A 27,389-nucleotide genomic window follows, 5' to 3' on the forward strand; every position below is an offset into this window, starting at 1 on the left:
GTAGACTTGGGGAACTGCATGATGGATAGAGCAGTGAAATAAATTGGTTATAGATAAATAGGTATTGGGACTCTGATAACTGTATGGCTTCACACTACTTTTACCTTTATTGAAGGGTATTGTTTAATTCATATGTAATCGCAGCTATAAAGTGCAAAAAGACTGACTGTGGAATAGGATGAGTTGTTTAATCTAGGTATAAGATAACTACATACTACATGGGTTCAGGAGTTATTTTTTTCTATTAGCTCTATTGGCCTGCAACTCCAGTGGGGTGAACCAATATGGAGGCAATAGGTGACCATTAAGTATTTATTCTGGAGGTATAGTTTTTCTTTAATTCTTGCAATGCTTCCATGCAATGTAACTTGATGTACAGAACTATGACAATAATAAAATTGTACATTCTTTGTTGAACTATAGAGACTACACAAGTTACATTTGTATTGGCTAACCTTTTGGCATCATGGGTATTGCTAAAATATCAATTCCTGCATGCATAGGCATTCAAAGAGTTTTCAGTTAGCTAATAGCAAGCGTGAATTTCTTTCCATCTGTGGTAAAAGGCTCTTGAATAAATGATTTTATTAAAACAAGTAGTAAGGAGATGTTAGTGTTGTTCTTGGTAAGTAGATATGGTCAGAGATGCTATGGGTAGAGCCAAGGACACTTTTCCTGCACAGAGTTTTCGCCATAAAATGACGAGCACTTAATGAGTATATTAATATAATTTATTTTATGTTACTCATCTTAACTACAGTAAGCCTTTAATCTCAGTGCAGCCATCTGAATCTTAAAAATTGAGTAACCGCTACCCATAGACGCTAAAGAATGGAGTCCCATCACAGTGCATATTGTATTGGTAATTACTGCCTTAGTAGTTTCATAATGTGTGATTATGGTCAGGTCATTGCATTTTGAGATGTGACAGTTCATGGTATAATTGTTCTTGTAGTACCTTGATTTATGGGGTCCATTGTTACGGTTTTTTTTTTCTCTTGTATCCATAGCAACCCAGCACACATCTCTCTCCTACTTATTTTGTAGGAATGCATAATGTACACGGTTTGTGCATATCAATTAGAATCCCACATTTGAAATTGTTCCCAATAGTCAGATTGTTATTGTGCTGACATTATAGGTCATGAGTCCTAAATGCAATTTGTTTGCACATTTGTTTAGAAAATAAAGGTATCTCACTTTTGTACACTTAGGGGGTTATTTATCAGTAGTCAAGTTTGATTTTTTTTCTCGATTCAAGTATTTTGCGCTTAAAAAATTTGAATTATGGTTTGAAAACTTGGATTTCTGGTGTTTATTAATTGCGAAAAAACAAAATCTCAAATGTAAAAATCTGCCATCTAAAAGCTTGCGAGTTTTTATTGAAGTCAATGGGAGTTGTCCTAGGCAAAGTCAAGCCACATTCTCAAATTTTAATTTTTCCAGTTTTTAGAGCTAGCGAACTTGAGATATTCAAAATTTTAATTTGAACAGGTTTTCCTTATTAATAAATAACCGACTATTCAGTATGCAAGTTTATCAGTTTAAGAAAAACAAACTCGAAAATTAATAATAAGGTGTAAAGCTGGGGTTTAACAACAGCAATAACAGTTGTGTCCCTAATGCTTAGTTCTCTTCGAGGAGAATCCATATAAGATATTCAAGGACTCTCACTGCAGGTCGGAGAATGCAGTCACTTCTATACCTGTATCTGGAGCATTACTGACTTGCTGAAATGGCAAGTTGGGACTGTTTTACTGATCAACACACAGAACAAACTGAAGCATTAGATCTATTACGTATTTTGTATATAGATTATATGATATGTATGTATATATTGTATATGGTTACAGTCAAATGTTAGCATAGATATGTTACTCATCTCCCAAAAACACAGCTTTTTATAGCTCCTAACATTTTCCAGTCCTTGCTGAAAATTTTCTTTCCACGTTATTTAATTGTCCCCTGTACTACTCCACCCATTCCCTTGTATGGCCTTCATATATTTATATAACACTTGCATCTTTTCATCATGATTTACATTTGAGAAAGTTTTGTTATTGAGCCAGGTTGTGCTGACTCTGCCTTCTGGTACTGTATGTTGTGTTTCTGTAACTATAATAAATAGCTAATACAAGTGGATTTGGTACAGCCATTGATTTAAATTTTCTCTAACCAGTAAATCCATAGTCCTTAAACATGAAGAAGGCATATGAAAAAGAGTGCTTCTGCCACTACTTTTATTTGCACAATTGGTATTGGAAAGCAGGAACTGTTGGAGGATAACTAGAAAGCACTGGAAGATTAATATTAGATAAAGATGTTTCAAATGAAACTCTTACAAAGTTTATTGGTAGTGGCAACAGAATACTGAGCTGCTTTGTGTCTCTCGGGACTAACTGAAAGAATACTTCTAAATACTGCCTATTATAAAACCAAAAGTCTCTGTTTGGGTATATACAGCATTGTCCCCTAAGTGTGTTTAAGGTGAAGAAAGACACCTCAAACAATCAACTCCGCATTTAAAATACCAAGTTTCTGTGACCAAACTGCATTCTGGATATACTGTTTCCTAACATCACACACTCATTCAAGTACTCCATTTTCCTGAAGAACAAATTAAAAAAATGCCCCGTTGAGCTTTCCCAGGGCATTCAATTGGTTTATTCGGTTTTTGAAACACACTGTCAAACTGTTTTCTTCAAACATTGACAGATTTCCCTCTAACCACTTCCCCACTAACCGTTCGCTGGTATCCTGCTGTTGTATTTCCAAGCTCTTTCAGAGTACGGATTGCACTTTCACCAGCTGTGCTTATATAGCCTCCGTTTGTTTGGTGCTCCCCTGTGTATTATATACGCTACCTGCAAAGAGAAATAAGATGTTTCAGGAAACAACTGTACAATCCATATACATATCTATATCTATATATATATATATATATATATATATATATATATATATATATATATATAGGAGTGAACATTTTAGGAAAGCACTGCTGTCAAATTGCTTTCATGCAGCTGGACTACTCCATAAACACTGTTGTACCAGGTGTAAATCCATTTAATGCTTCAGTTAACCTCTTCAGTCCTAGTGTTTCTTTGTCTTTAGCTATAACCAGTTATCAGGCAACACACTGTTATTTATTTGTAAAGTATACCTCAGCAAACTCTATCAGTGAAAGCAATTTCATATATCCTGGGTTGGACTGGGCCAGCAGGACACCAGGAAAAACCACTGATCTAAACCTGCTCCCCTGCCTATTCATAGCGGCAAGTTAAGGAGGTTAAGGGTATGCAGCGCAGCGCAGCTGGGAGAGGCAGCTATTAAAGCTGCAGCCACTGTGGGCCCAGGACAGCCCAGTCTGACACTGGACATATCTGTGCATTCAATCAGTTTGCTGTAATATTAGTTACTGTGAAGAAAGAGCTGCATCTCTGAGTACCAGTAGAATGTGGACTGTTAGGAAATTATGCAATGGCAGCATTGACCAGTCATTAGAATTTTTCTGTCTGCCTATTGGTTAGTAGTAGAAAAGGTAGTTTTCTGAGATTGTTCTTTGTTTATTTCCTATTGCCCTGTTTTGTATGAACAGATGGCAAACGGTCCCCTGTCTTAGTTTCAGCAAGTCACGTCCATGGCTTCTTTTATAGTTGCCATCCACTCAGATTTCAGTGCACCTAGTAAATGCATAGCTGGAGAGATAGGAGAAATAAAACACAACAAAGTTATCGGTGTAGCACCAGTCTATGAGCTGTGGCCCCACAGCCTGTGTGCCTTTGACCTAAAGCCCCAAGCACCACTATGACCAGGGTGCCCTTCAGCAGCTACTTAGGGCTCTTTAAGCTCCACATTTTTAGTAGCCTAAAATCCCTTGCCAAATCTCTGGAACCATAGCACCATAGATTTACTCATGTCCAAAATAGAATTTTGCATTCTCTTGGAGGGTATCCTGCATCACCCATAGAAACCAAAACCAGTGTACATTTATAAGAACATGTGCTAATAAATTATTTATTTCAGTGTATGCAGTTTTCTAGTTAACTATGATGTGAAACGGCAATTGTTCACTGTGTCATAACAGTACAGGTATAGGATCCATTATCCGGAAACCCGTTATCCAGAAAGCTCTGAATTACAGGAAGGATGTCTGCCATAGACTCTATTTTAATCGAATAATTATTTGAGCCAAAACGAGTCTAATGTTTAGATTATTTTTAGTAGACTTAAGGTATGGAGATCCAAATTACGGAAATATCCCTTATCCAGAATGCTTTGGACCTGGGGTTTTCCAGATAACAGGTTGCATACTTGATTTCTAAGCCCCCTCCCATCCTGTCATGTGAATAAAGGGGCTGCTGGTACTTGGTGCATGTCTGTGCTTTAGGTGACCACATGAATGCGTGTTATTAACAAGGGGATATTTGTGTGATTATTGTCAGCTCTTGGGTCCTGATGGTGGAATGCTGATTTGTTGCCATTACTGCGTCTATAATTTAAGTGCTGTTCCTTTTTATTCTGTGCCTGTGTGTGTGCCTTTCTCTCGTGCATTAATCTTTAATGTTTAAATGGTTTTATATTGCCTAAAGGATGTGTTTGCAGACTGTTCTCCAGGTTGTTATATGAGTAGTTGGAGATAAAATCAGTAATTTTGCAGTTTCCTCTGGTGTTTGTCATCCCTGCACAATAGCCCCGTATTGAACTGAAGAGCTTTTGCCTCTGAAATAATCTCAGTGATCTCATCTGCTTTGTGAAACATAAGCACTTTAATCAATACGTTTATGAGGTGCCAGATGATAGGAGGCAAAAATATCCATATTTCATGTGTTTATGTATTTGACTATTCTTTTTCATTCAAAACTGCCTTAAAGGCTGTCTTGCAGCTTTCTATATGTTAAAATGATGAGATTTTTATAGACTTCCCAGTTTTCTAATGGGAGGCAAATCTGAATTTTAACCAACTGTAATGGCATCACACCACCTAAATTTTTTGCTTTATGATTTTTAATACAGGTGCATTTAGAATCCAAATATAACATGATGTAATTGTGTTCCTTTATTCTTTTTTTTCTTATTTTTGGCATTTACATATACAGAGAGGAGAATGAGTAAGATAAGCACCCAACTAATATGGTGTGAAAAATATAAAGCCATACAACAGTATTACATGTACATATATGTATAACCTACAAAGTAAATCCCAGTGGTTTATATGTGATGGGGACCCTAGATAGCCTTCAGTCCCGGCTTTTTAATGGCTAATAAGCAGCAGTTCATTTTTTCAGCAACCTATTGGGATTGCACATTTCAGTCAGTTGCAAACCGCCTCATAAAGGAACTGCTTCTTATTATATTAGTACAAGAGCCTTCTCACCTTATGTATAGATCTCAGAGGTGCACAGGTAGTAATAATGTGATGGGCCCCCTTCGAGAATCTATATTCTTCACTAAAACAATGGTTTCCGTTAATTTCCTCTTTACAGGAAAGTTTCAAATCCTAAATCTGTATTTCAATTATAGGTTAATGAAGCATTATATGCTATATTTGTAACCAGATTTTGAAAAAAGTCACAATCCAATTATGCACGATTTCTGTATAAGTTCCCTCACCTACCCGTGTAAATAGACTTAACCTTTACATTAAATTACTAGTTCATATAACAAACGGATTTCAATAACATAGTTTTTCTCCTGCAACAGCTTTATTTTGCAAAGACATCATTTATTAAAAACTGACCTTTAATGAAAATAAATGGAAGCATCTACTAACAAAAGGGCTTGCTACATATTTCCAGCACACTGGCCTGTACAGTAGGTTGTGATTAGATTGTATACGTTTGTATTGAATAAAGCGAGCTGTAGGGTGTTGGGAAGTTAAACAAAAAGTCTAGACAATTGTAATTTGCTTAAGGTACCAAGGATGCCTCTTCCTCAAATACCATTTTTCTGTTTAATTCACACTAAAGCAGGCTAACCCAATCTGTGGGAACAGTGTTTTACATTGAAACTGACGGAGTATAGCATGTTCCATCCAACAGCAAAATTAATAAATGAAACGGGTATTAGGAATTGTCATAATAGTAATCCATTCTACTTAACTGTAAATCCTTACTGTATTACATGAATTTAAGTCACTTTATGATCAAAAGAGGATTTTCATTTCCCAGTAGCCACGAGGGAAAACACACTGCTGAAAACTGTCAAGATTGTCCAAGATTCAGTGTAAAATACTCATCCATCACGGTGAGCCCCTGGTCAGAGAATGACAATGCAGTAAATATCTTCAGCAACCACCTTTTAATGTACAAGCTGTTTCCAGTAGGATTTTTCAACACTCACATAAAACACACTGTCATGAGTGACTGCTTGCGCTCCAAAGTCATTACTATTGAGATGATAGAACATCTTTCAGAGGCTAAATGAAAAAACTTTAAATGTCATATCAAGTTCTGAAGTGTTTTCCAGCCATTTCAAGGTTACATGAATATGAAATACACCTGTTTAATAGATAAAAAAAAAAGTTGGAATGTATGAGCGGGAGCATTATTGCTTGTTTGAATAGTGGGGGGATAGCTGGCGTAGCTTACTCCAACATACGTTAAGGTCATTGGCAGGTAACTATTGCTTTACAGAAGCTAAGAAAGCAGACTCCCAGGAACATTAACCAGTAATACTCATTTGATTGCAAATGCAAAGTATCCTTCTTGCCTTGAGAATTACAGCCAGAGAAGCCTGGCGCGTGCTTTATAATGGCTGCATGGGAAATAAAACATGTTTACTTCTGACCTGCTCTGTTTATCAAATGTATTTTATGTGGAAATGCAAATGACTGTGATTAGGATGTAGTACTGTCATCAATATCCTCCTCTCATGGGCCACATCTGCTATAAAAAACTACTTTCCGTCTTTTTTCCACCATCACATCCTTTTTAATACCTATATTTTTTCCTTCAGTGTTGCTTTGTATGCTGCTGCCCTTAAAACATTTCCTGCTTTCCTCCTATTCTTCCAACGGAGTTTAAATTAACACATTTTCGTCTGTCTGTACTGTTTAAATATTCTGCAAATGTTACATTCTCTTTTTAAAGTAATAATTCAACATTTTTTCCCCTTTATTTCCACAGAAAACCAAAAACCTCAATTTGAGAGGTCACGCTCGCGACCAAATATCCATTCTAACTCAACAAGGGCTCCAGTTGCTAAGGAACTCAATTATGAGATGGAAACTCATTCTTCTTCCAAAGGAAGCAAGGTTATTAGTAGAAAAGAGGCTTGTAATGCAGAAATCAACAGAGAGAAGGCACCAGGTCATGGCTCTGCAGCCAAAGCCGAGTCTATTCCTGAAGTTGAAGCTCTCCTGGCACGGCTGCGCGCTCTCTAAAAATACACTGCAAATATAATAATTGCCACCAACATTTGATGGCAAAGCCAACTACATCTTGTCTTATATGCAAATGTTGTATTGCACAGTTCTTAGGATGCTCGTAGATTGAAAGGGGATTTCTTGTTGTACTACCTATTTAGTCTGCTAAATGGCTATGAATGTAAGATGTATTTCTATGTTTTTGTTGTGTTTAAGCATAACAGGTACATCACGAGGTTTTAGCCTGCAATGTCACCGGTAAAGGTTTTGCAATATACTCCAAGAACTTAACACATAACAAAAAATAAGAATATTAAGGCTACACTAGTGATTCCTTTAATTCCTTTGCAGATATAGCTATGCATACCTGTATATCGCCCAGTGCAGTGGGAATCCGAGCTGCCAGCTGTAGTTCCTGTACATTAAATAGGTTCAACAGTGTGCAGTACTTGCCCCAAGGAGGGAGTAGTCTCATCAGCAAATGATTTTTCTTTCAGCCATAATATGTCACGCTGCAATCACTTATTCAGGGCTATGGCAAGGGCACACAGTAATACAAAAGTTCTGGAATGGCCTATCAGTACTTTCCATTACCTGCAATTGGGAGCATCTCTAGTAGCAGACGATTAAGGATTAGCCATGGCACTTCTGCTTGTAGACATTAGGAACTAGCAACCCCAAGTTTTTGGAGCAGTCGAGCAATACTTGTGCCACCTGTCTTGGGTGAGAACTAAAGCCACATATATTGGCATTAATGTTGCACATGAAAAGCTCTGAGGAAATGTTTGTGGAACTACATCTTTATAAAAGTATTATATATACATCCCTGGGGCTCCTTGTTATAAATGTTCATTTATTGGTTTTAGTCATGTGACTTAGAGTCACTCACATTCCACATGTATTTTGAAGCACTACCCTTCTGCATTTCACCTGCCCATTTCTATGCAAAGAAATGTGTTTCCACACTGCCCATAAATATGTATGGATTTGCATACTAAAGGTCTCTGAATGGAAGCAACACTACGTAGGATGAAAAGATCATTTTTGAAATACCTCTCATTTGGATATCTATAACTATCTCAGTGCAAAGTCCATAGCCTGGGTCTCATTCATAAGCGCTTGCTCTATCGTTATTCATGTCTCTTTATGGTTATTGGCCTTTGTTACTGTACACAGCTGAAAGTATTCTATATATTATAAAATATTTATATATGATATTCACTGGAAATGTTTATTATTTCATTGCATGTGAGGCCTTCTGATTTGCTATGCAAAGTTAATAAATCTAATTTAGAATTTTGACAGCATGCCTGACTATTTACAAAGCATTAGATTTCCGTAATGTTTATAGAAATCAAACACTTTACTGCATGTCTCTCATTTGTTTAATAGCCTTTTAGAGGGAAAGGTATTATTAGCCATTTAAAAGCTTTATCTTACATAGATATCCTTAGTTATCCTGAAATAACCAAAAAAAAAAAGTAGAATTTCTTTTTAACTACCAGTGAAATGAACTAATACTGATTTGCACTGTACTGTATATTCCTTCATTTACATTGTGTTTCAGAGTATAAGCAAATATTCAGTGTGCTTTATCCTTACGCTATAATGATGCCTTCCCGCTATCACTGTAAATAAAAAAGTCATGCTGTTTTACATTATTTTTCTAAAACACAAACATTTTCTGCAGTGCTGAAAATGTTGACACTATAAAGGCTAAAAACGATATTTTCTAAGTTTCCTCTATAATACTAAAACGTTTTATTGTTATGCACAACATATTTTTATAAGGTTTGAGCTCTTTTATCACAATAGACATAGCAGCCTAAAGAAATGGAAGCAGTGTAATCACTGGGAAACACTTTTTGCAACAAGATGCTTTTCAGTATACACTTTCCTTCAGAGTCCTCGCCCATGGTGTATTGCTGTAACGGAATCTTTTACATATACATTTAGTTGCTTCTAATAGATTGGTAGATATACAGCGATGGAAGTAAGCACAGCCCATGACCACATACTGATATTAGATCTTTCTTTGCATTTCATGCAAATTCCTGTTAGCCCATGTTCATGCAGTCACCACAAGAATGAAGAACTTAAGGTAAGGAGATGTCAATGCAGCCCTCAGAGTGTTTTTCCATGGGTCGGTGCAGTTTTCTGCTGACAGGGGCACCAGCCAGGAGAAAAACGTAGACTTTACGTGTTATTTAAACCTTAGACTATTAATTTGGTTTGCTCTTTGTTGTTGGAGTGTGTGGTATCACCATGACTAGATTGAAAGAGCGCTCTGAAGCCTTTAGAGAGTCTCTGAAGTGATTTAAAAAGATCACCAAACAATTGGAAATCAGTTATTTCACTGTACAAAGATTATAGTGCTGTTAGCTGTTCCAGGGCCCCCCTGCTCACTTTACCTCTTCCTCTGCAGTGACCGTATGTACAGTGCCCAAGCTTCACCTAAAGACTATCCTATAACCTACACCTAAACACTGAATTCCCTACCTGGCGCACACTTCTCCTCAAGCTCTACCTCTCTCTAAGAACTCCTCGTCGGGGCAACAGGCTGTGCTTTTTCTCTAGCCCTCACTGCCTATTGCTCCTTGAACTCACATACCTCTGCTATCACTAACTAGCCTAAAGTACCAACCTCCCCAGTAGAATTGGCCACATGGTCTTGCTGCTACCAAAAGAGAAAGTGCCTCAGCCAGCTGCTGACTAAACCTGCATATAGCTAACTATTACATCAATGAAATACATTCTTTTTCCTTTTTTGTCAGCGTTTAGGGGAAAACATGCGCAAACAACCATTTGTGAAAAATATATGTGCTCCACAAACTTTATAAATGCCCCCCACTGTGATTAAACTATGAGACTGAATATGATTGTAATCTACCGGGATAACCTTTGTACATATTTGTAATTGCCTGCAGTCTATTACAGGGTCTGCAACCTGTTATAGGCACCAACTATTACTGTACAGAGATTGCAAAGGGCATGTTGGTAATTTTTAAATATTAAAACGTATGTAGATGACTTTGAGGTCCCAAACACTATGAAGCCAACATTTGATGGAAATTTAATGAAAAATTGTTACATCATAAAAAACTAGAAATTGAATTGTTCTGAAACAATACAGACTTATTACTTACCTGGTATAGATCAGTGTGGGAAACACAAATATTAGTGATGAGAGGTAAATTCATATCATAGGTTCATATGCTAAAAGACTCCAACCGAAAGATCTTCTAGATACTTTTTCTGAATCAGCTTATTTACAATGCAAATGTGATTATTATGAGTAGAGTAATAAACTGTCCAATAGGTGATCTGGAATAATCAAAACATCTTAAAAATTAGAGACACACAAACACAATCTTATCCACACCACATATCCATCTATTGGAAAACGTTTCCAGGAATTGTACCATTCTCTTTACAATTAAAAACAGAATCATTCATGGAAGCCAAACGTTGAAACTCACCAAAATCTGAGTAGAAGTAAGAGACTTATTAGAAAACACTTATACAATGTAAGAACTACATTCAGCTATAAATAATGTTCCATCTAATAATAGTCCAGGGCCAGATGGCTTTAGTGCAGGATATTATAAAGAATTCCTACAATAATGAATTATTCGACTACTCAAACATTTTAACTCTATATCAGGTCAGAAATACATCTACTGTCAGGCTCAGGAAGCTCAAATTACAGTACTGAATCTGATAAAGACCCTTCACAATGTAGATATTACAGAACCATATCATGGAAAAATTTGGACAAAAAAAAAAACTCTATGCTAAAGTTATTCATATGGACAGATTTAAAAACATTTCTATTTATCTAGAACAAACTGGCTGTGATAGGAAGAGAGAAAATATAAATATACCCTTTTACAGGGGCGTTCCAGCCAAGAGGCAAGTTGGGAAACTTGCGGCAAAGAATTGCTCCTGGTAACTTTAAGAGCAGAAGTTGTATTTTTCAAACTGGAATTTTGGCTCTACTATTGCAAAGAGCACAAAGGGGCACTTGAAGTGGCAGCATCACTTTGCCTATCTCAGGTGCATGTGACCAAACCTGGACACCCCCATTCTCCAATTTTGTTTATACTAGTTATAGAGACTCTAATTACATCTATAACACAAATATTGCTATTGCTACCATTACTGTACTTATATATGGATTAAAATATCTAAACACTTTAAGTCATTGATCTTCAGATTTATGTGGGCCAATAAAAAGTTGCAACTTTAAATATGAAATATTTATTAAGAAAAACCTGAAGGAGGGCTCAACTTAACTATGTCCAGAAAGGTTCTACTTAGCATCTTATCTTCATAGACTATGGATTGGAAACATGACCATCACTTTAAACCATGGAAAGGTGTAGAACAATATGGTGCAGAATGCAATTTAATCAATATAAATATAATGAATTCATTTCACTGCAGGTTCAAAAACACCCTACAGTGGGGCTGATTTAGCTGTATGGGAACAACTGCAGAAAATATCCTAATTTTCTTCACCTGAACTATAATTATTAGGTAACTCAGGGTTACCTCCTAGGTTGTGAGAAAGGCCTTATATAGATGGGTCTACTAGAAGGAAGATAAACCAGGTAAAAAAGATTTTATATCCAAAAGGAGATCAATTTACCTATTTAAAGTTCAGGACAAATGGGACCCACACCCCTGAAACCAATGGAACTACTTACAAGTCTATTCATTTTGCAAAACATAGGAATAGATAGGCCTATCTCAGACTGCTCAATTTTATCAAAAATATTCTACATCCAGTGGAATCAGAAAAAAAAACATTTTAGGACGAAATGGCAAAATGAGGTAAATATTTACCACAAGAAAAATGGTCTAGAGCAGTGATCCCCAACCAGTGGCTCGGGGGCAACATGTTGCTCACCAACCCCTTGGATGTTGCTCTCAGTGCCCCCAAACCAGGTAGTTATTTTTGAATTCCTGACTTAGTGGCAAGTTTTGGTTGGATAAAAACAAGATTTACTACCAAATAAAGCCCCCTGTAAGCTGATAGTGTGCATAGATGCTACCTAATAGCCAATCACAGCCCTTATTTGGCACCTCCATGAACTTTTATGGTGCTTGTGTTGCTCTCCAAGTCTTTTTACATTTGACTGTGGCTCACGAGCAAGAAAGGTTGGGGATCCCTGGTCTAGAGTAATGCAAAATGTGCATAAAGGTTTGAGGGTAAGTAAAACGCAATAAATGAATTTCAAACAATAATGAGACGGTATCATACCCTGTAATTTTTACACAGTTTAGATGAAGGGGCCAAGAATGTTTGTTGGAGATATAACAAAACTGAAGGGTAGTACACACATAAATGGTATAAATGTAGTAAAATTGTTTCCCTACTAGTAGGAAATTTTCTCTATAATAGAAGAAATAAAACCTGTTTTACTGAGAATTGTTTAGAAGAAGTTCGGTTTAGCTTAGGCAGACAAAATCACTCAGTAATTAGAGATGCATTAGTACTACATATGTTGCAAGCAGCTAGAGCACTCATCCCTAACAAATGGAAAGATCCATCCCCCCAACAAAATGGGAATAAGCAAATACCGTAGAAGAAATAAGAAAAGAGTTAATAACTCTAAAATAAAGCAGAGTAAAGAAATACAAGAAAATTTGGTCTGCATGGCTACAGAAAAGCTACAAAGGTATACAACAAAATTAATTATTGAGAATGTAATGGAAAATAAACAAAAATCATTTTAAAGAAGAACTTAACCATAAAAATGAATATGGCTAAAGTGCTGAATTTTATATACTGAACTGAATGCAATTTCAGCATCCCTATAACAGTAATGATGTTTTAGTTCTCCTTTAATGAATAGCAGTGCTCAGATATCCATATATAATTGAAGACTACCCTGCAGGGTTTGCCTAGGGTTTGACATCTGTATTATTTCACCATTTGCATAATTATTCTTTAACCACTGAATTATGCTTTCAAGAACAGTTCCAATCTATGTTCAAAGATGTGGATTTTTTTATCTGCTGGTATAGAAACTACTTTTTTATGTTTATCCTCTCCCTTTTCCTTCTTGTGGCCCCCAAAAGCTTTTCCAAACGAAGGAAAAATGTGTCATTTGCTATTCTCCCTTGTGCTAGCCCTGGCCACAGGCATTGGGACCAATGTGGCAGTAGTCACCTCTCCTACAGACATGACTGCTCCAGCTCCCACTATTCAGCCTGAACCATGGGCCAATGTCTTTAGTGGTACTTATATGGCACTACTGTTGTGCTATGGAATATATGGTTTTCTTTCTGTGACAGACAGACTGTGAGGATTCCTATTTATCACACCCATGGCAACTGTTGGAGGTGCCCAAATAGAATTCCAGTCCCGAGCATGCTACTGCTGTAAAGTGACGCACACAATCAATTGTATTATTATCTATTATTTTCATAGCTGCTGACATTCTGTCTGTAGACATCACCATTTTCACATGCAGGATGAAATCAGGGAGGGTCAAAGAGAATTAGAATTATTATTAAATTGTGAATATTGGTATCAGTATACGGCAGAATAAATGTTTATCCACCAGATAAAGTTAATAAAGTTGGCGCTACTTCCGTTTACAGCCTGATACTAAACTCAAGCCTCTGTTCTTTGGGAAACAATTCAATTATGTGCTTGAAAATGGAGCAGGATATTGATATTTAGTGTTTTTCTGTTTGGTTATTTACAGGCTTACCTTCGATCTCGTGCTGTGGAGCTGGAATACAAAGCAAATGTTATATTGTCTTAAGGGTATGCGTTCTTCCATTGTGTACTCTGGTTATCCAATCTGCCACAGTTTCTGAGAGTTTTTCGTTTATTAGCTGCTTCATGAAAATAAGTCAAAATGCAAACATGAAATAAACAGCAACAGATTTATGCCTTTCCCCAAATCCTGTACTGCGCACTTGTGCCGGTGTGAATTCTAATTAAATACGTTTCTGCTATTCATTTCCTTGTGCCAGCATACATTAAGCCCCAGTGATAGAGAATGGCATAAATAATACATTTACTATCATAGTTAATTGCTTGATAACTCTAAACCTGTGTAGGGAGGTAGTGCTGGGTCCCTGCACTTACCCCCCTCCTGCTGCTGTTCCCTGTAGGGGAGCTGGCACTGAGACTTTGTGCTGTGAGCTGCTGCCTAGCAACAAGGTTAACAGCAAGCTCAGGGCTGCCGGAAGTTGCAAAGCAGCCTGGGAGAGGAAGTCAGTGGGAGGAGAGAGAAAGTCCCAGAGCTCCAGAAGCTGCACGTGGGCTCAGAGAGAGGAGCAGTATAACAAGAAGCTGGCCTTTGGAACAGGTTGGTACTGGGAAGGCAGATCCTGTACCTGGAGAGACAGAGATCCTGTGAGGAGTCCTGACTGGAGGAACAAACACCTGCAGGGGAATCCCATCTGAGTACCTAAAGGGGCTAGTAGTCGCACTGCATGGCTGTGAGTGCTGGACTCGCCTGAAGATTCTGTGTGAATCACCCAAAGAGATCCCTGGAGTGAGTATAGTTAAAGTGAAACTAATAAAGGAGCGCTTGAAGATTAAAGTATATAAACTTTCCTTTGGACTGAGCTAAAGGACTGTACATAGTTAGTGAGACAGCTTGCGCTGGCAAAGCTAGTTAGTAAGGCCCTTATTGCCACTTTGATAGGAGTGTTATATGTATTAGTTTCCCCTTTATTTCAGATAAAAGTTATTTCGTTTATCAAGTACTGTGTGTGCATTTTTATTGTTCCTAGTGGGGCCACCCGTAGGTGCACTCCCGGATCCCACTAGGTGGAGGCACTGCGCTAATAAGTACCAGGTACCCAGTCTCTCCCAATACCACTGCGGAGTGATTCAGGTTTGTCCCGTGCCATCAGGTAAGCGCCACACGTGGAGTGTAACACTGTCAAAAGTGCCCGAAACGGTGAGGATAGGGTTACACCTGTATTATAAGTATGTCTTGCAAACTGTACTTTAGTAATGATTTTAAACACAGTTCTCCTTCAAATGCCCAAAATGAGTCTGAACTGTATATACATTTTGTGCCTTCATTTCCAATACTTTACTATGTACCCTATTCTGAATGCATACTTAAAAGAAAAATACAACCAAAGAATGTTTCTTGTAGGGGAGGCGTAGATCACCCCAGTTATATATATATATATATATATATATATATATTCTGCATACATAGAAAGTTGATGATTAAACTTTTCCCAAGACAGTTCTACCCTGCTACTGATGTGACATTAAAACTCTGGGAAGCTCCAGCTTCCAAACAAAAGTAGTTAAAGAGCCCTAAACCACACAAAAAAACCCTCATACACCTATTACTGTAATTGGTTCCTTTAAAAATTTTGACTAAATACCATTTTTATATGCTGAAATCCAGCTGCAAAACAGTTCTTCTCTTTTTGCATTATTTGAAATCCTGGCAGGGGAGGAGGGACTAAAACATCAGTGTTTCAAATTGTTACAACTTCTCACCAGCTTATAGACAGCATGCAGGAACTACATAACCCACAATGCATTGCATTGATGTTCCTTTCCTTATTGACATCACGTGTGCAGGGAATTGTGGGGATCTGGAGGATGCAGGCTGAGGAGAGTTAACTACTGTTACATTTTATTTGAGTCTCAAAGTAGTCAGCCAGATCAGCGGGAGAACAGGCTCACGTAACTGTTCCAAACCATATTACAGGTATGGGACCAGTTATCCAGAATGCTCAGGACCTGGGGTTTTCCGGATAAGGGATCTTTCCGTAGGTTGGATCTCCATACCTTACATCTGCTAAAAATCATTTAAATATTGAATAAACCCATTAAGGATTGTTTTGCCTCCAATAAGGATTAATTATATCTTAGTTGGGATCAAGTACAAGGTACTGTTTTATAATTATGGAGAAAAAGGAAATTATTTTCAGAAATTAGAATTATTTGCTTAGAATGGAGTCTATGGGAGATGGCCTTTCTGTAATTTGGAACTTTCTGGATAATGGGTTTCCGGATAAGGGGTCCCATACCTGTATTACATTAAAAATCATGAAAAGGCTGCATTTTTTTTTTTAACTGCAAAGTTGTTTTACATTTGGGTGGAGATCCCCTTTCACATTCACTCAGAATGAATAAGACATACCAATACTAGAAGCCAACAGACCACCCAGCACACTTTAGATAGGATAGCTTTACTAAACATATACAAAACACATTTTTAGACACAAGCTCACTTTTTTTTTTGCCTCTTACAGCTTTGCCAGCATTTTTGGGAATTCTTGCTAGAGTTTTACCATCTTTGTTTCTTGAAAAAATCATGGAAAACAACACAGACTTCATTATTATGTGCCCCTTGCCTTCCACATCAAACTACTGGATTGGAGCCCTTCCCAGCCTTCTCCCTGCCTAACTAAGCAGTTGTCTGGGTGCCATATTTGAAAGAAATTGGGTACATGGGAGCATTTTTTTCTACAAACAGTTGTACCCCAGTGGAAAGGAGCTTCTGTAATGAGATAGGGCAATGCATGTGCTATTGCAGAGCTAAAAACACTTCCCATTAACTCTAATGCATTTGGCGAGATTTCAGAGAAATCTTGTTGTTGTGCAAATATTTCAGTGAAACAGCCCAGTTGTGCTCATCATTACCCATCTTTGATCCTGAACAATCAATCATATCTTTTCTGACAGTATAAACAAGTTACACCTAAGGTCTTTAAAGAAGATTTTCTTAAAGAATCAGTTCAGTGTATTTATTACTATTGGGGACAAACATCATCGGTTTTGTTGCCCATAGCAACCAATTAGATTTGATCACCTACAAGTTAGAAAAAAAAGCAAATATCTGATTGGCTGCTATGGGCAACATCCTCTGTGATGTTTGTCTTCAATGTTAATTGTAAATAAACTGGTAGGTCTTCTTAAAAAAAACTAATAAACCCAATGGGATTGTTTGCCATCAATATAGATTATGTAATAATAATGTAATTAGATAATTTATCTTAGTCACCACCAAGTACATGGCACTGCTTTATTAGAGAGAAAAAAGAAATACAAGAATTATTGATTTTAAATGGACTCTATGCTGCCTTTAAAGATGGGGGTGTCTGGTTTCTCCCTAGTCAGTAAATCCCTGACATCAAAATCGTTTCATATTATGGGTCTTTTTGGATAACGGGTTTCTGGATCTTTTCTGTGTCTATCTTATGTCTTTTAACTTTCATTTACCAAGTGCCAGTCTGCACTGTATTTTTTAACTGATGGATGTTTTGTTGTCAATGATTGATCCAATTAGGCAAAAGCTGTCTACGTCTTCTATGACAAGCCTCTATAAAGTTGATTTGTGTGTATAGTTATGAAGCCGTTCTTGATGGAGGGAAGGATTATCATGCCCATCTGCACTGTTGCAGAGAGACACAACACGATACATGATAAATAATAAATATATATATAGAAATAATATTATCCTAAAAAAAATATTGGGTGGAATAGTATGAGTGATGTACTTTGCTCTGCGCAGAGCTGAGCCCTTTGCTTATCCTTATGTTTTTGGGTTTTTTTTAATTATATGAGATGACAATGAATTTTCCAATGTGTAAATGTTGAAGTGAAGTCATTCCAATATTAATGATGATGGTAGCCATGGTGATTATTATACACATAGTGACATTGTCTCCCACAGCTCTTTTTTGGTATGATGATCAAAAAATGAAGCACAGTCATATGAACTATGTTTTCCCCATATGCCACATACATCTACTACATCAAATTTAAGATGAAAAAAGCCCACTGGCATGCATTTATGATTGGTTGGTTAGCATCAATTATAAGGTCTTAGTACTGAATTGTAAATTGGGCAAAGAGGAAAACAAATGAATTGTGACAAATTTCATTGGTAATTATGGAAACATCTGTAGCAGTATATACCTCTCTACTTCTGGTAATTGGTAATTGTTCTTGTTTTAAATTGGGACCCTGTCAGCGTTGGTCTGTGGTTGTCAGGACTGGTGTTCGGTAGTGATGGACAAATCTGCCCCCATTTTGCTCTGCCGAAACAACAAAAATTTGCAAAACTCATTAAAGTTTGTACAGCGCAACTATTTTTTTTACTGTGTTACTTTTGTTTTGCAGCCATTGGAGTCTATGGCTATGGTGAAACCTGGCAAATGTTGCTCATCATTAGTGTTTGGCAAATGTGTGGTAATCTGGGCGCATTCAAGCCAGTAATGTCGTCACAAGCGTGCCAGTTATTGCTACTTCAATCCAATCCCTGGTTGCTAAATTGCGTAGCCACCAGATAATTCCAATCCGGAGAGTTGCTAAACAAAAAGTGAAATAATTAAAAAAAAACACACACACAAAGAATACAAAGAATGAAAACCAATTGCAAATTGTCTTGAAAAATGACTCTCTACATCAGGGATCCCCAACCTTTTTTTACTTGTGAGCCACACTCAGATGCATGACTCACACAAGCATGAAAAAAGTTCATTGGGGAAGCCAAATAAGGGCTGTGATTGGCTATTTGGTAGCTCCATATGGACTACTGGCCTGCAGGAGGCTGTGTCTCTGTGCTTCCAAAACATGCCTCCAAGTCAGAAATGTAAAAATGGGCATCTACTTTGAGGCCACTGGGAGCAACACCAAAGGGGGTGGTGAGGAACATGTTGCTCACAAGCCACTGGTTGGGGATCAAAGGTAAACCAACCCCTTTAAGAAAAGAATATTGAAAGGACTATAGGGGTCATTTAGGTTTCCCCAGACAGCAGTGCAAGAGCTGCTCATTCATAGGAAAAAACTGCGCTGTGCAACTTCTGCTAGAAAATCTGGGGTGAGGCTCACAGCTAGTGATGAGCGAATCTGCCCCCTTTTGGCCAAAAATTTGGGAAACAGCTGAAAAATTTACAAAATGGTGAAAAAGTCACCACACGACTTTTCTGATGCAACCACACCTTTTTCCTCACTTTTTTGCTGCAGTTTCGTGAAAAAATTTGCCAATGAAGACGACATTTTTCTGATAATCCACGCCTGCCAAAAAGATTTGCTCATCCCTATTCACGGCTCATCATCAGGGGCCACAGGGCAGTCATATTCTTACAACCTGCCATAGGATAGGCTTTAAGGACAGGGCAGCATTGTGGCCTACATGTCTAAACCCCCCCCACCTGAAACAGAATGAAGAAACCTGCGTCAATACAGCAACAAACATATAAAATGCACAATGTAACATAACATTACGTATGGGGGGGGGGTACAAATTCACAATGGAGAAAGAACAGAAACTGCAAAGCTGCATTTGTCCCAGAAAGCAAATGAAACACCTACAGGTTGTAAAGAATCAGTAAAGCCTCTAAATGTCCATTTGTGACTGTAGATTCTCATCCTATTTTTCTTTATACTGTTTGTGGTCCATGGAACAGTAGATTTTTTTTACAGGATTTTTCCTATGTACCTGTATTTAGTAAATACTTTTGCCCTCTATATAAGATGCCAAACCTTTTCTGGCCAATTGAATGCTCAGTAAATCTGATGAAGTGAAGGCTTGGACTTATTAGAGTGAATGGAGAAAAGACACAAACCTGACCAGTAAGCAAAGGGCAGCTCTATACTAGGGGGTGGGATACAAAATGAAGATATACATTAAAGAATGTTTTATAACAAAATCTGCTAATAGCAAACAATATAAAACATAATATTTTGGCAACTAAGATTTATATAAGGTTCTGATTTTCATAGTGAAATAAAAGGAAGAACAGATTCTATTTCAGAACATCATACATCATACCTGATTTTGCTTATTGCTGCATTGTAGAAAATGCAAAGACTAAATGTGGTATAAAGGCAGGTCACGCAGGAGGTTGAACTGGAAAGCGAAACAATTTGAATAGGAAGCATGTAAGGAGCTGACTCCTTTATAAAGATGTCAAGAGAGGAGAGAAGACAAGGATGTTGTAAAAAAGATAATTAACCTTTTGAGACATAGTCTGCCTAGTAACTAATGCAAAATCTTCTGTAGCTTCTAGAAATGCCGTATAAATGATCAAGAGGAATGAGGCTGGAAACTTCCAAAAGTTAGAGAATGTTCAGTACAATATCAAGATAAGGATTTAGATATATACAGTATATACTTTGTCAATATCTGCAGCACTCTTCAAATCACTGCACAAGGTCACATTCACCACTACCGTATGTGGCTACAAAAAAAAAAATCCAAGAAGACCCAGCACACAAAATGAAATGCAATTAAAAAATATTGTAAAAAAAATCCATACAGGCCCAATAACATAGCAATGTTTCAGTGCTCCTGGACACCTTTATCAAGCTGTGGGCACATATATACATCACACTCTATGGCAAGGTATCCACTTTTTAATGGATTACACAGGAAATAACATCATACACCAGCCTATTGTTACTGTGTATATATATATATATATATATACCAGTGGAGGAAATAATTATTTGACCCCTCACTGATTTTTTAAGTTTGTCCAATGACAAAGAAATGAAAAGTCTCAGAAGAGTATCATTTCAATGGTAGGTTTATTTTAACAGTGGCAGATAGCACATCAAAAGGAAAATCGAAAAAATAACTTTAAATAAAAGATAGCAACTGATTTGCATTTCATTGAGTGAAATAAGTTTTTGAACCCCTACCAACCATTAAGAGTTCTGGCTCCCACAGAGTGGTTAGACACTTCTACTCAATTAGTCAACCTCATTAAGGACACCTGTCTTAACTAGTCACCTGTATAAAAGACACCTGACCACAGAATCAATCAATCAAGCAGACTCCAAACTCTCCAACATGGGAAAGACCAAAGAGCTGTCCAAGGATGTCAGAGACAAAATTGTAGACCTGCACAAGGCTGGAATGGGCTACAAAACCATTAGCAAGAAGCTGGGAGAGAAGGTGACAACTGTTGGTGCGATTGTTCAAAAATGGAAGGCCACTCCATGACCTTAATGTGCTTCTTCTTGAGCCACTCCTTTGTTCCCTTTGCTGTATGTTTTGGGGTCATTGTCGTGCTGGAACACCCATCCACGACCCATTTTCAGTTTCCTGGCAGAGGAAGGAGGTTGTCGTTCAGGATTTCACGATACATGGCTCCGTCCATTTTCCCGTTAATGCGAATAAGTTGTCCTGTGCCCTTAGCAGAAAAACACCCCCAAAGCAAAATGTTTCCACCCCCATGCTTGACGGTGGGGACGGTGTTTTGGGGGTCATAGGCAGCATTTTTCTTCCTCCAAACACAGCGAGTTGAGTTAATGCCAAAGAGCTCTATTTTGGTCTCATCAGACCACAGCACCTTCTCCCAGTCACTCACAGAATCATTCAGGTGTTCATTGGCAAACTTCAGACGGGCCTGCACATGTGCCTTCTTGAGCAGGGGGACCTTGCAGCCCTGCAGGATTTTAATCCATTGCGGTGTAATGTTTTTCCAATGGTTTTCTTGTGACTGTGGTCCCTGCTAATTTGAGGTCATTAACTAACTCCTCCCGTGTAGTTCTAGGATGCTTTTTCACCTTTCTCAGAATCATTGACACCCCACAAGGTGAGATCTTGCGTGGAGCCCAGAGCGAGGTCGATTGATGGTCATTTTGTGCTCCTTCCATTTTCGAACAATCGCACCAACAGTTGTCACCTTCTCTCCCAGCTTCTTGCTAATGGTTTTGTAGCCCATTCCAGCCTTGTGCAGGTCTACAATTTTGTCTCTGACATCCTTGGACAGCTCTTTGGTCTTTCCCATGTTGGAGAGTTTGGAGTTTGCTTGATTGATTGATCTGTAGACAGGTGTCTTTTATACAGGTGACTAGTTAAGACAGGTGTCCTTAATGAGGTTGACTAATTGAGTAGAAGTGTCTAACCACTCTGTGGGAGCCAGAACTCTTAATGGTTGGTAGGGGTTCAAAAACTTATTTCACTCAATGAAATGCAAATCAGTTGCTATCTTTTATTTAAAGTTATTTTTTTCGATTTTCCTTTAGATGTGCTATCTGCCACTGTTAAAATAAACCTACCATTGAAATGATACTGTTCTGAGACTTTTCATTTCTTTGTCATTGGACAAACTTACAAAATCAGTGAGGGGTCAAATAATTATTTCTTCCACTGTATATATATATATATATACAGACTCCAGGTATCACAGCACAATTCCAAACCCTGTAAGACAATAGGAGACATCAAATAAATAAAAACAGGGGGCGATATCCTATAAAAAACGTAATAAAGATATTGATTTATAAGTCCCTGCGGCGCTAAAGTTTGTGAGTAGTGTATCCACCACACCTCATGCCTTCGAAGCTGTATCTCCCGGTCCCTTCCACCTCTGGGCTATTAATCTGCTCCAACACTAAAAAACTCAGTTCTGTTTCGGAGTCTCCTTTCTCTACAGAATGTTCAGGGACTGGTAACTTTGTATTTCTTTTCCTATTGTAGACTGATGCTGTGATATACCTGTTCTAATCTCCTAAGTAGTTTCCCCCACATAGAGCAACCCAGTTGGACATATGATCATGTATACCACAAATCTTGATAAACATGGGAAATGTGAAATCTCATCTGTGGATGTAAAAATGTATCCTCCTTTCATCACACAGCAACGCTGGCTGCATGAAAGACAAGGATACATTCCCCTGGATCTACTGCTTCATAGTGTTATTGCCCAATCTAATATCCCACCAACCTGATGACTTCCCACACTATGGGGCCGATTCATTAAAACACAAGTTAGAATCCTGAATGGGATAAATTCAGATTGGATACGAAAATTTCTGATGATCGCAAATATCACGAATAATATCGTATTGGCGATCCGAAAGTCACAAAATTTTCATACCGAACAATTGTAAAATGTAGGAAAACCTTTCTGACTTTGATCCTTCTGTGCATGATTTTGGAAGCCTCCCATAGGACTCAATGGCACTCTGCAGCTCCAACCTGGCCCAAGGAAGTTCCCATAGGGCTCAATGGCACTCTGCAGTCAACTGGCCCAAGGAAAGTCTCCCATAGGGCTCAATGGCACTCTGCAGCTCCAACCTGGCCCAAGGAAAGTCTCCCATAGGGCTCAATGGCACTCTGCAGCTCCAACCCGGCCCAAGGACAGTTTCCGCATAGGGCTCAATGGCACTCTGCAGCTCCAACCTGGCCCAAGGAAAGTCTCCCATAGGGTCAAATGGCACTCTGCAGCCCCAATCCGCGGCCCAAGGACAGTTTCCCATAGGGCTCAATGGCACTCTGCAGCTCCAACCTGGCCAAGGAAAGTCTCCCATAGGGCTCAATGGCACCCTGCAGCTCCAACCCGGCCCAAGGAAAGTCTCCCATAGGGCTCAATGGCACTCTGCAGCTCCAACCTGCCCAAGGAAAGTCTCCCATAGGGCTCAATGGCACTCTGCAGCTCCAACCCGGCCCAAGGACAGTTCTCCCATAGGGCTCAATGGCACTCTGCAGCTCCAACCCGGCCCAAGGAAAGTCTCCCATAGGCTCAATGGCACCCTGCAGCTCCAACCTGGCCCAAGGAAAGTCTCCCATAGGGCTCAATGGCACTCTGCAGCTCCAACCCGGCCCAAGGAAAGTCTCCTATAGGGCTCAATGGCACTCTTCAGCTCCAACCTGGCCAAGGAAAGTCTCCCATAGGCTCAATGGCACTCTGCAGCTCCCAACCCGGCCCAAGGAAAGTCTCCCATAGGCTTCAAATGGCACTCTGCAGCTCCAACCCGGCCCAAGGAAAGTCTCCCATAGGGCTCAATGGCACCCGGCAGCTCCAACCCGGCCCAAGGAAAGTCTCCCATAGGGCTCAATGGAACTCTGCAGCTCCAACCTGGCCCAAGGAAAGTCACGATACTGAAGCTTGAATGAATCCGAAACTTTTATACTCATTGCGACAATACGATTTTGTCGTGAAAATACGCAAGGTACGAAAAAGTCGCAGAAAATACGACGACGGTCCGATCGAACGCACTCTTGGGCACTATATGTACTTCTTTCTGATTGGCTCCCACTGCAGAGAGAAGAGAAAGTGGCCACTAATTTCAGTGATTTCAATAGGTTTAGATGGGCTGACAGATGAAAGCTTCAAACTTGCCTGTTTGTTCCCACTGGTTTTTGTTTTCACTGAAAGGGCAATTCAATTTGAGGAAATAAAACATTTTTCTGCTAATTCAGTTCCAGTTTTTTTCACAGACTTTTTTTTGCAAAAAACAGTGCGATAAGTTTTTCTCATTGAATTGCATCTGACTATGGGAAAATCTAGAATTGAATTAGGAGTTAAGCTTCTCTCATGAAACTGAATTTGGCCCAAAGTTATTTCAAGGAATGGCGTACGCGAGCCATTTTGCACAGAATTCCGCTTAGTGCAATGGCTCTGGGTGCAGCTACAACTATCAGATTTTTCAAGTGTACAACATCACTAGGAAAACCCACCTACGCTGCTTCAAATGGAAGCTCTGTTCCTCTAATCTAAAGGGGTGACCTCTGGTGCGTTGATTGTTTTTATGGGAAAAAAGAACATCCCCTATCTGCCTATAATCCCCTCTAATGTACTTGTACAGAGTAATCATGTCCCCTCGCAAGCGCCTCTTTTCCAGAGAAAACAACCCCAACCTCGACAGTCTAACCTCATAGTTTAAATCTTCCATCCCCTTTACCAGTTTAGTTGCAGTCTCTGCACTCTCTCCAGCTCATTAATATCCTTCTTAAGGACTGGAGCCCAAAACTGCACTGCATACTCAAGGTGAGGCCTTACCAGGGACCTATAAAGGGGCAAAATTATATTTTCATCCCTTGAGTCAATGCCCTTTTTTATACAAGACAGCACTTTAATTCCAGGCAGTGTCATTCTGTGGCTATTAAAGCAAATAGACAACTTGTAATCTACAAAAATCCCCAGAACTTTCTCAATAAAGGATACCCCCAACATACTACCGTTTAGTGTGTAACCCGCATTTATATTATTTTAACCAAAGTGCACTTTTCAACATTGAACCTCATTTTCCAGTTTGCTGCCCAGTTTTCCAATTTTGTCAAATCGCTCTGCAAAGGAACAATTTTGTGTCATCAGCAAAAATAGAAACAGTATTCTCTATGCCCACCTCCAGGTCATTAATAAACAAGTTAAAAAGCAAAGGACCAAGGACTGACCCCTGCGGTACTCCACTAACCACACTGGCCCAATTAGAAAATGTTCCATTTACCACCACTCTTTGTACTCTATCCTTCAGCCAGTTCTCTATCCAATTACAAATATTATGTTCTAGGCCAATATTCCTCAGTTTTATCACTTCTGTGAGGTACTGTATCAAACGCTTTACCAAAAACTAAGTACTGTATATACTCGAGTATAAGCCTAGTTTTTCAGCACCCAAAATGTGCTGAAAAAGTCACCCTCGTCTTATACTCGAGTCGGGTGCTATGGGTCCCTCCAGATTAGCACCCTCTGTCCTTTGTGTGCAAATAATGCCACCTGCAACCAGATCCTCCAGTGCCTTGGCCCGCACCCAAATTCATCTTAATCTATCATCCTCACTCTTTGTGTTTTAGCTTTGTTGCTGATTGAGCTAAGGGGGTAGTACACTCAAGGTATAATTGTTGATACCATATTGTTTTTGTTTACCCTCTTCTCCACTTACAGAGCTAGTTTACTGTTTTTGTTTGAAATAAATATTCAAAAACATATACCCCACTGATGCCTCATTTAATGTAATTTTATTGGTGTTTATTTTGATTATTGAAACTTAGCAGTAGCTGCTGAATTTCCCACCCTAGGCTTATACTCGAGTCAATAAGTTTTTCCAGTTTTCTTAGGTAAAATTAGGTACCTCGGCTTATATTCGGATCGACTTATACTCGAGTATATACGGTAGATGACATCCACAGTGAGAAGGTCAGGAAATAGCAGAAGAATAATAGTAATGATACAGGAAAACACAAGGTGAAGTAAATTGACATATTAATGTAAAACCAGCTTATACTCAATGCATCGGCTAAAGAAGCAAATGAATTACACTTTACCTTCAGAGGGACGTTAAAATCAGCAAACAAAAGAATTCATTATGACTTGAACCAGCCTGATACTAGCTGGATAAAAGCAGGATGATAAATACTAACACCCTATGATAAATTAAAAAGACTTGTTGATATAGAAATGATGAATGACTTGTGATCGACCAAGATGAAAAGGTGAGGATAATCCCTCTCTGAATCAACTACTAGATTTGCTGCCATCAAGATAAATTAGATCAATTATGCCTAACATAAAATGATGGACCAATAAAATATGATGTAGTGGGGTACTTAAATGACAACAAGAACAGTTAAAAAAAAAAACCAAACAAAAAACCAAGAGGTTATATACAGTATATATATATATATTTTTTTTCTACCTGTTTTAGATATACAGGTATGGGACCTGTTATCCAGAATGCTCAGGACCTGGGGGTTTCCATAATTTGGATCTCTATACCTTACATTTACTAAAAAAAAATAATTTAAAAATTAATTTAGCCCAATAGGGTTGTTTTGCATCCAATAAGGATTATATCTTAGTTGGGATCAAGTACAAGGTTCTGTTTTATTATTACAGAGAAAAAGAAATCAGTTTTAAAAATTAGAGGTATTTGCTTATAATGGAGTCTACAGGAGATGGACTTCTCGTAACTTTCTGGATAATGGGTCTCCGGATATCTGCAAATCCGTTTTACAGAAAGCTCTGAATTATGGGAAGGCCATCTTCCATAGACACCATTTTAATCAAATAATTCACATTTAAGAAAAAAAATATTCCCATTTTCTCTGTAATGATAAGACAGTACCTTGTACTTGATGATAACTAAGCTGCATGAACCCATACTGGTGGCCACACAATCCAATTGGGTTTATTTAATGTTTAAATGAGTTTTTAGAAAGAATGGCAACACAAATGAGTCCATCCATATAATTTGTAATCTGTGCATGGAGCCTGCAGGCAAGTCAGAGCTTTTGGTCTCTATCCATTTGTTGTTCTCTAACCTTCCCCTGAAATGTGT

General features: G+C 38.4%; 1 protein-coding gene across 5 annotated transcripts in view; it reads left to right on the plus strand.

Annotated features, from left to right (window-relative positions):
* Nucleotides 1-9,022, plus strand: part of diaph3 (diaphanous related formin 3) — a 261,365-nt gene extending 252,343 nt beyond the window's left edge. For 4 of the 5 annotated variants that reach the window (XM_031897113.1, XM_031897114.1, XM_031897115.1 and 1 more), the window contains one exon: nt 7,128-9,022. In XM_031897113.1, coding sequence (XP_031752973.1) covers nt 7,128-7,384 — 257 coding nt within the window. In that variant the 3' untranslated portion in view covers nt 7,385-9,022. The remainder of the gene's footprint in view (nt 1-7,127) is intronic. The other variant, XM_031897116.1, reaches the window with a different exon arrangement.
* Nucleotides 9,023-27,389: the final 18,367 nt, after the last annotated feature.

This window comes from Xenopus tropicalis, chromosome 2, assembly GCF_000004195.4.
Source record: "Xenopus tropicalis strain Nigerian chromosome 2, UCB_Xtro_10.0, whole genome shotgun sequence".
In the NCBI taxonomy this organism is placed as follows: Eukaryota; Metazoa; Chordata; class Amphibia; order Anura; family Pipidae; genus Xenopus; species Xenopus tropicalis.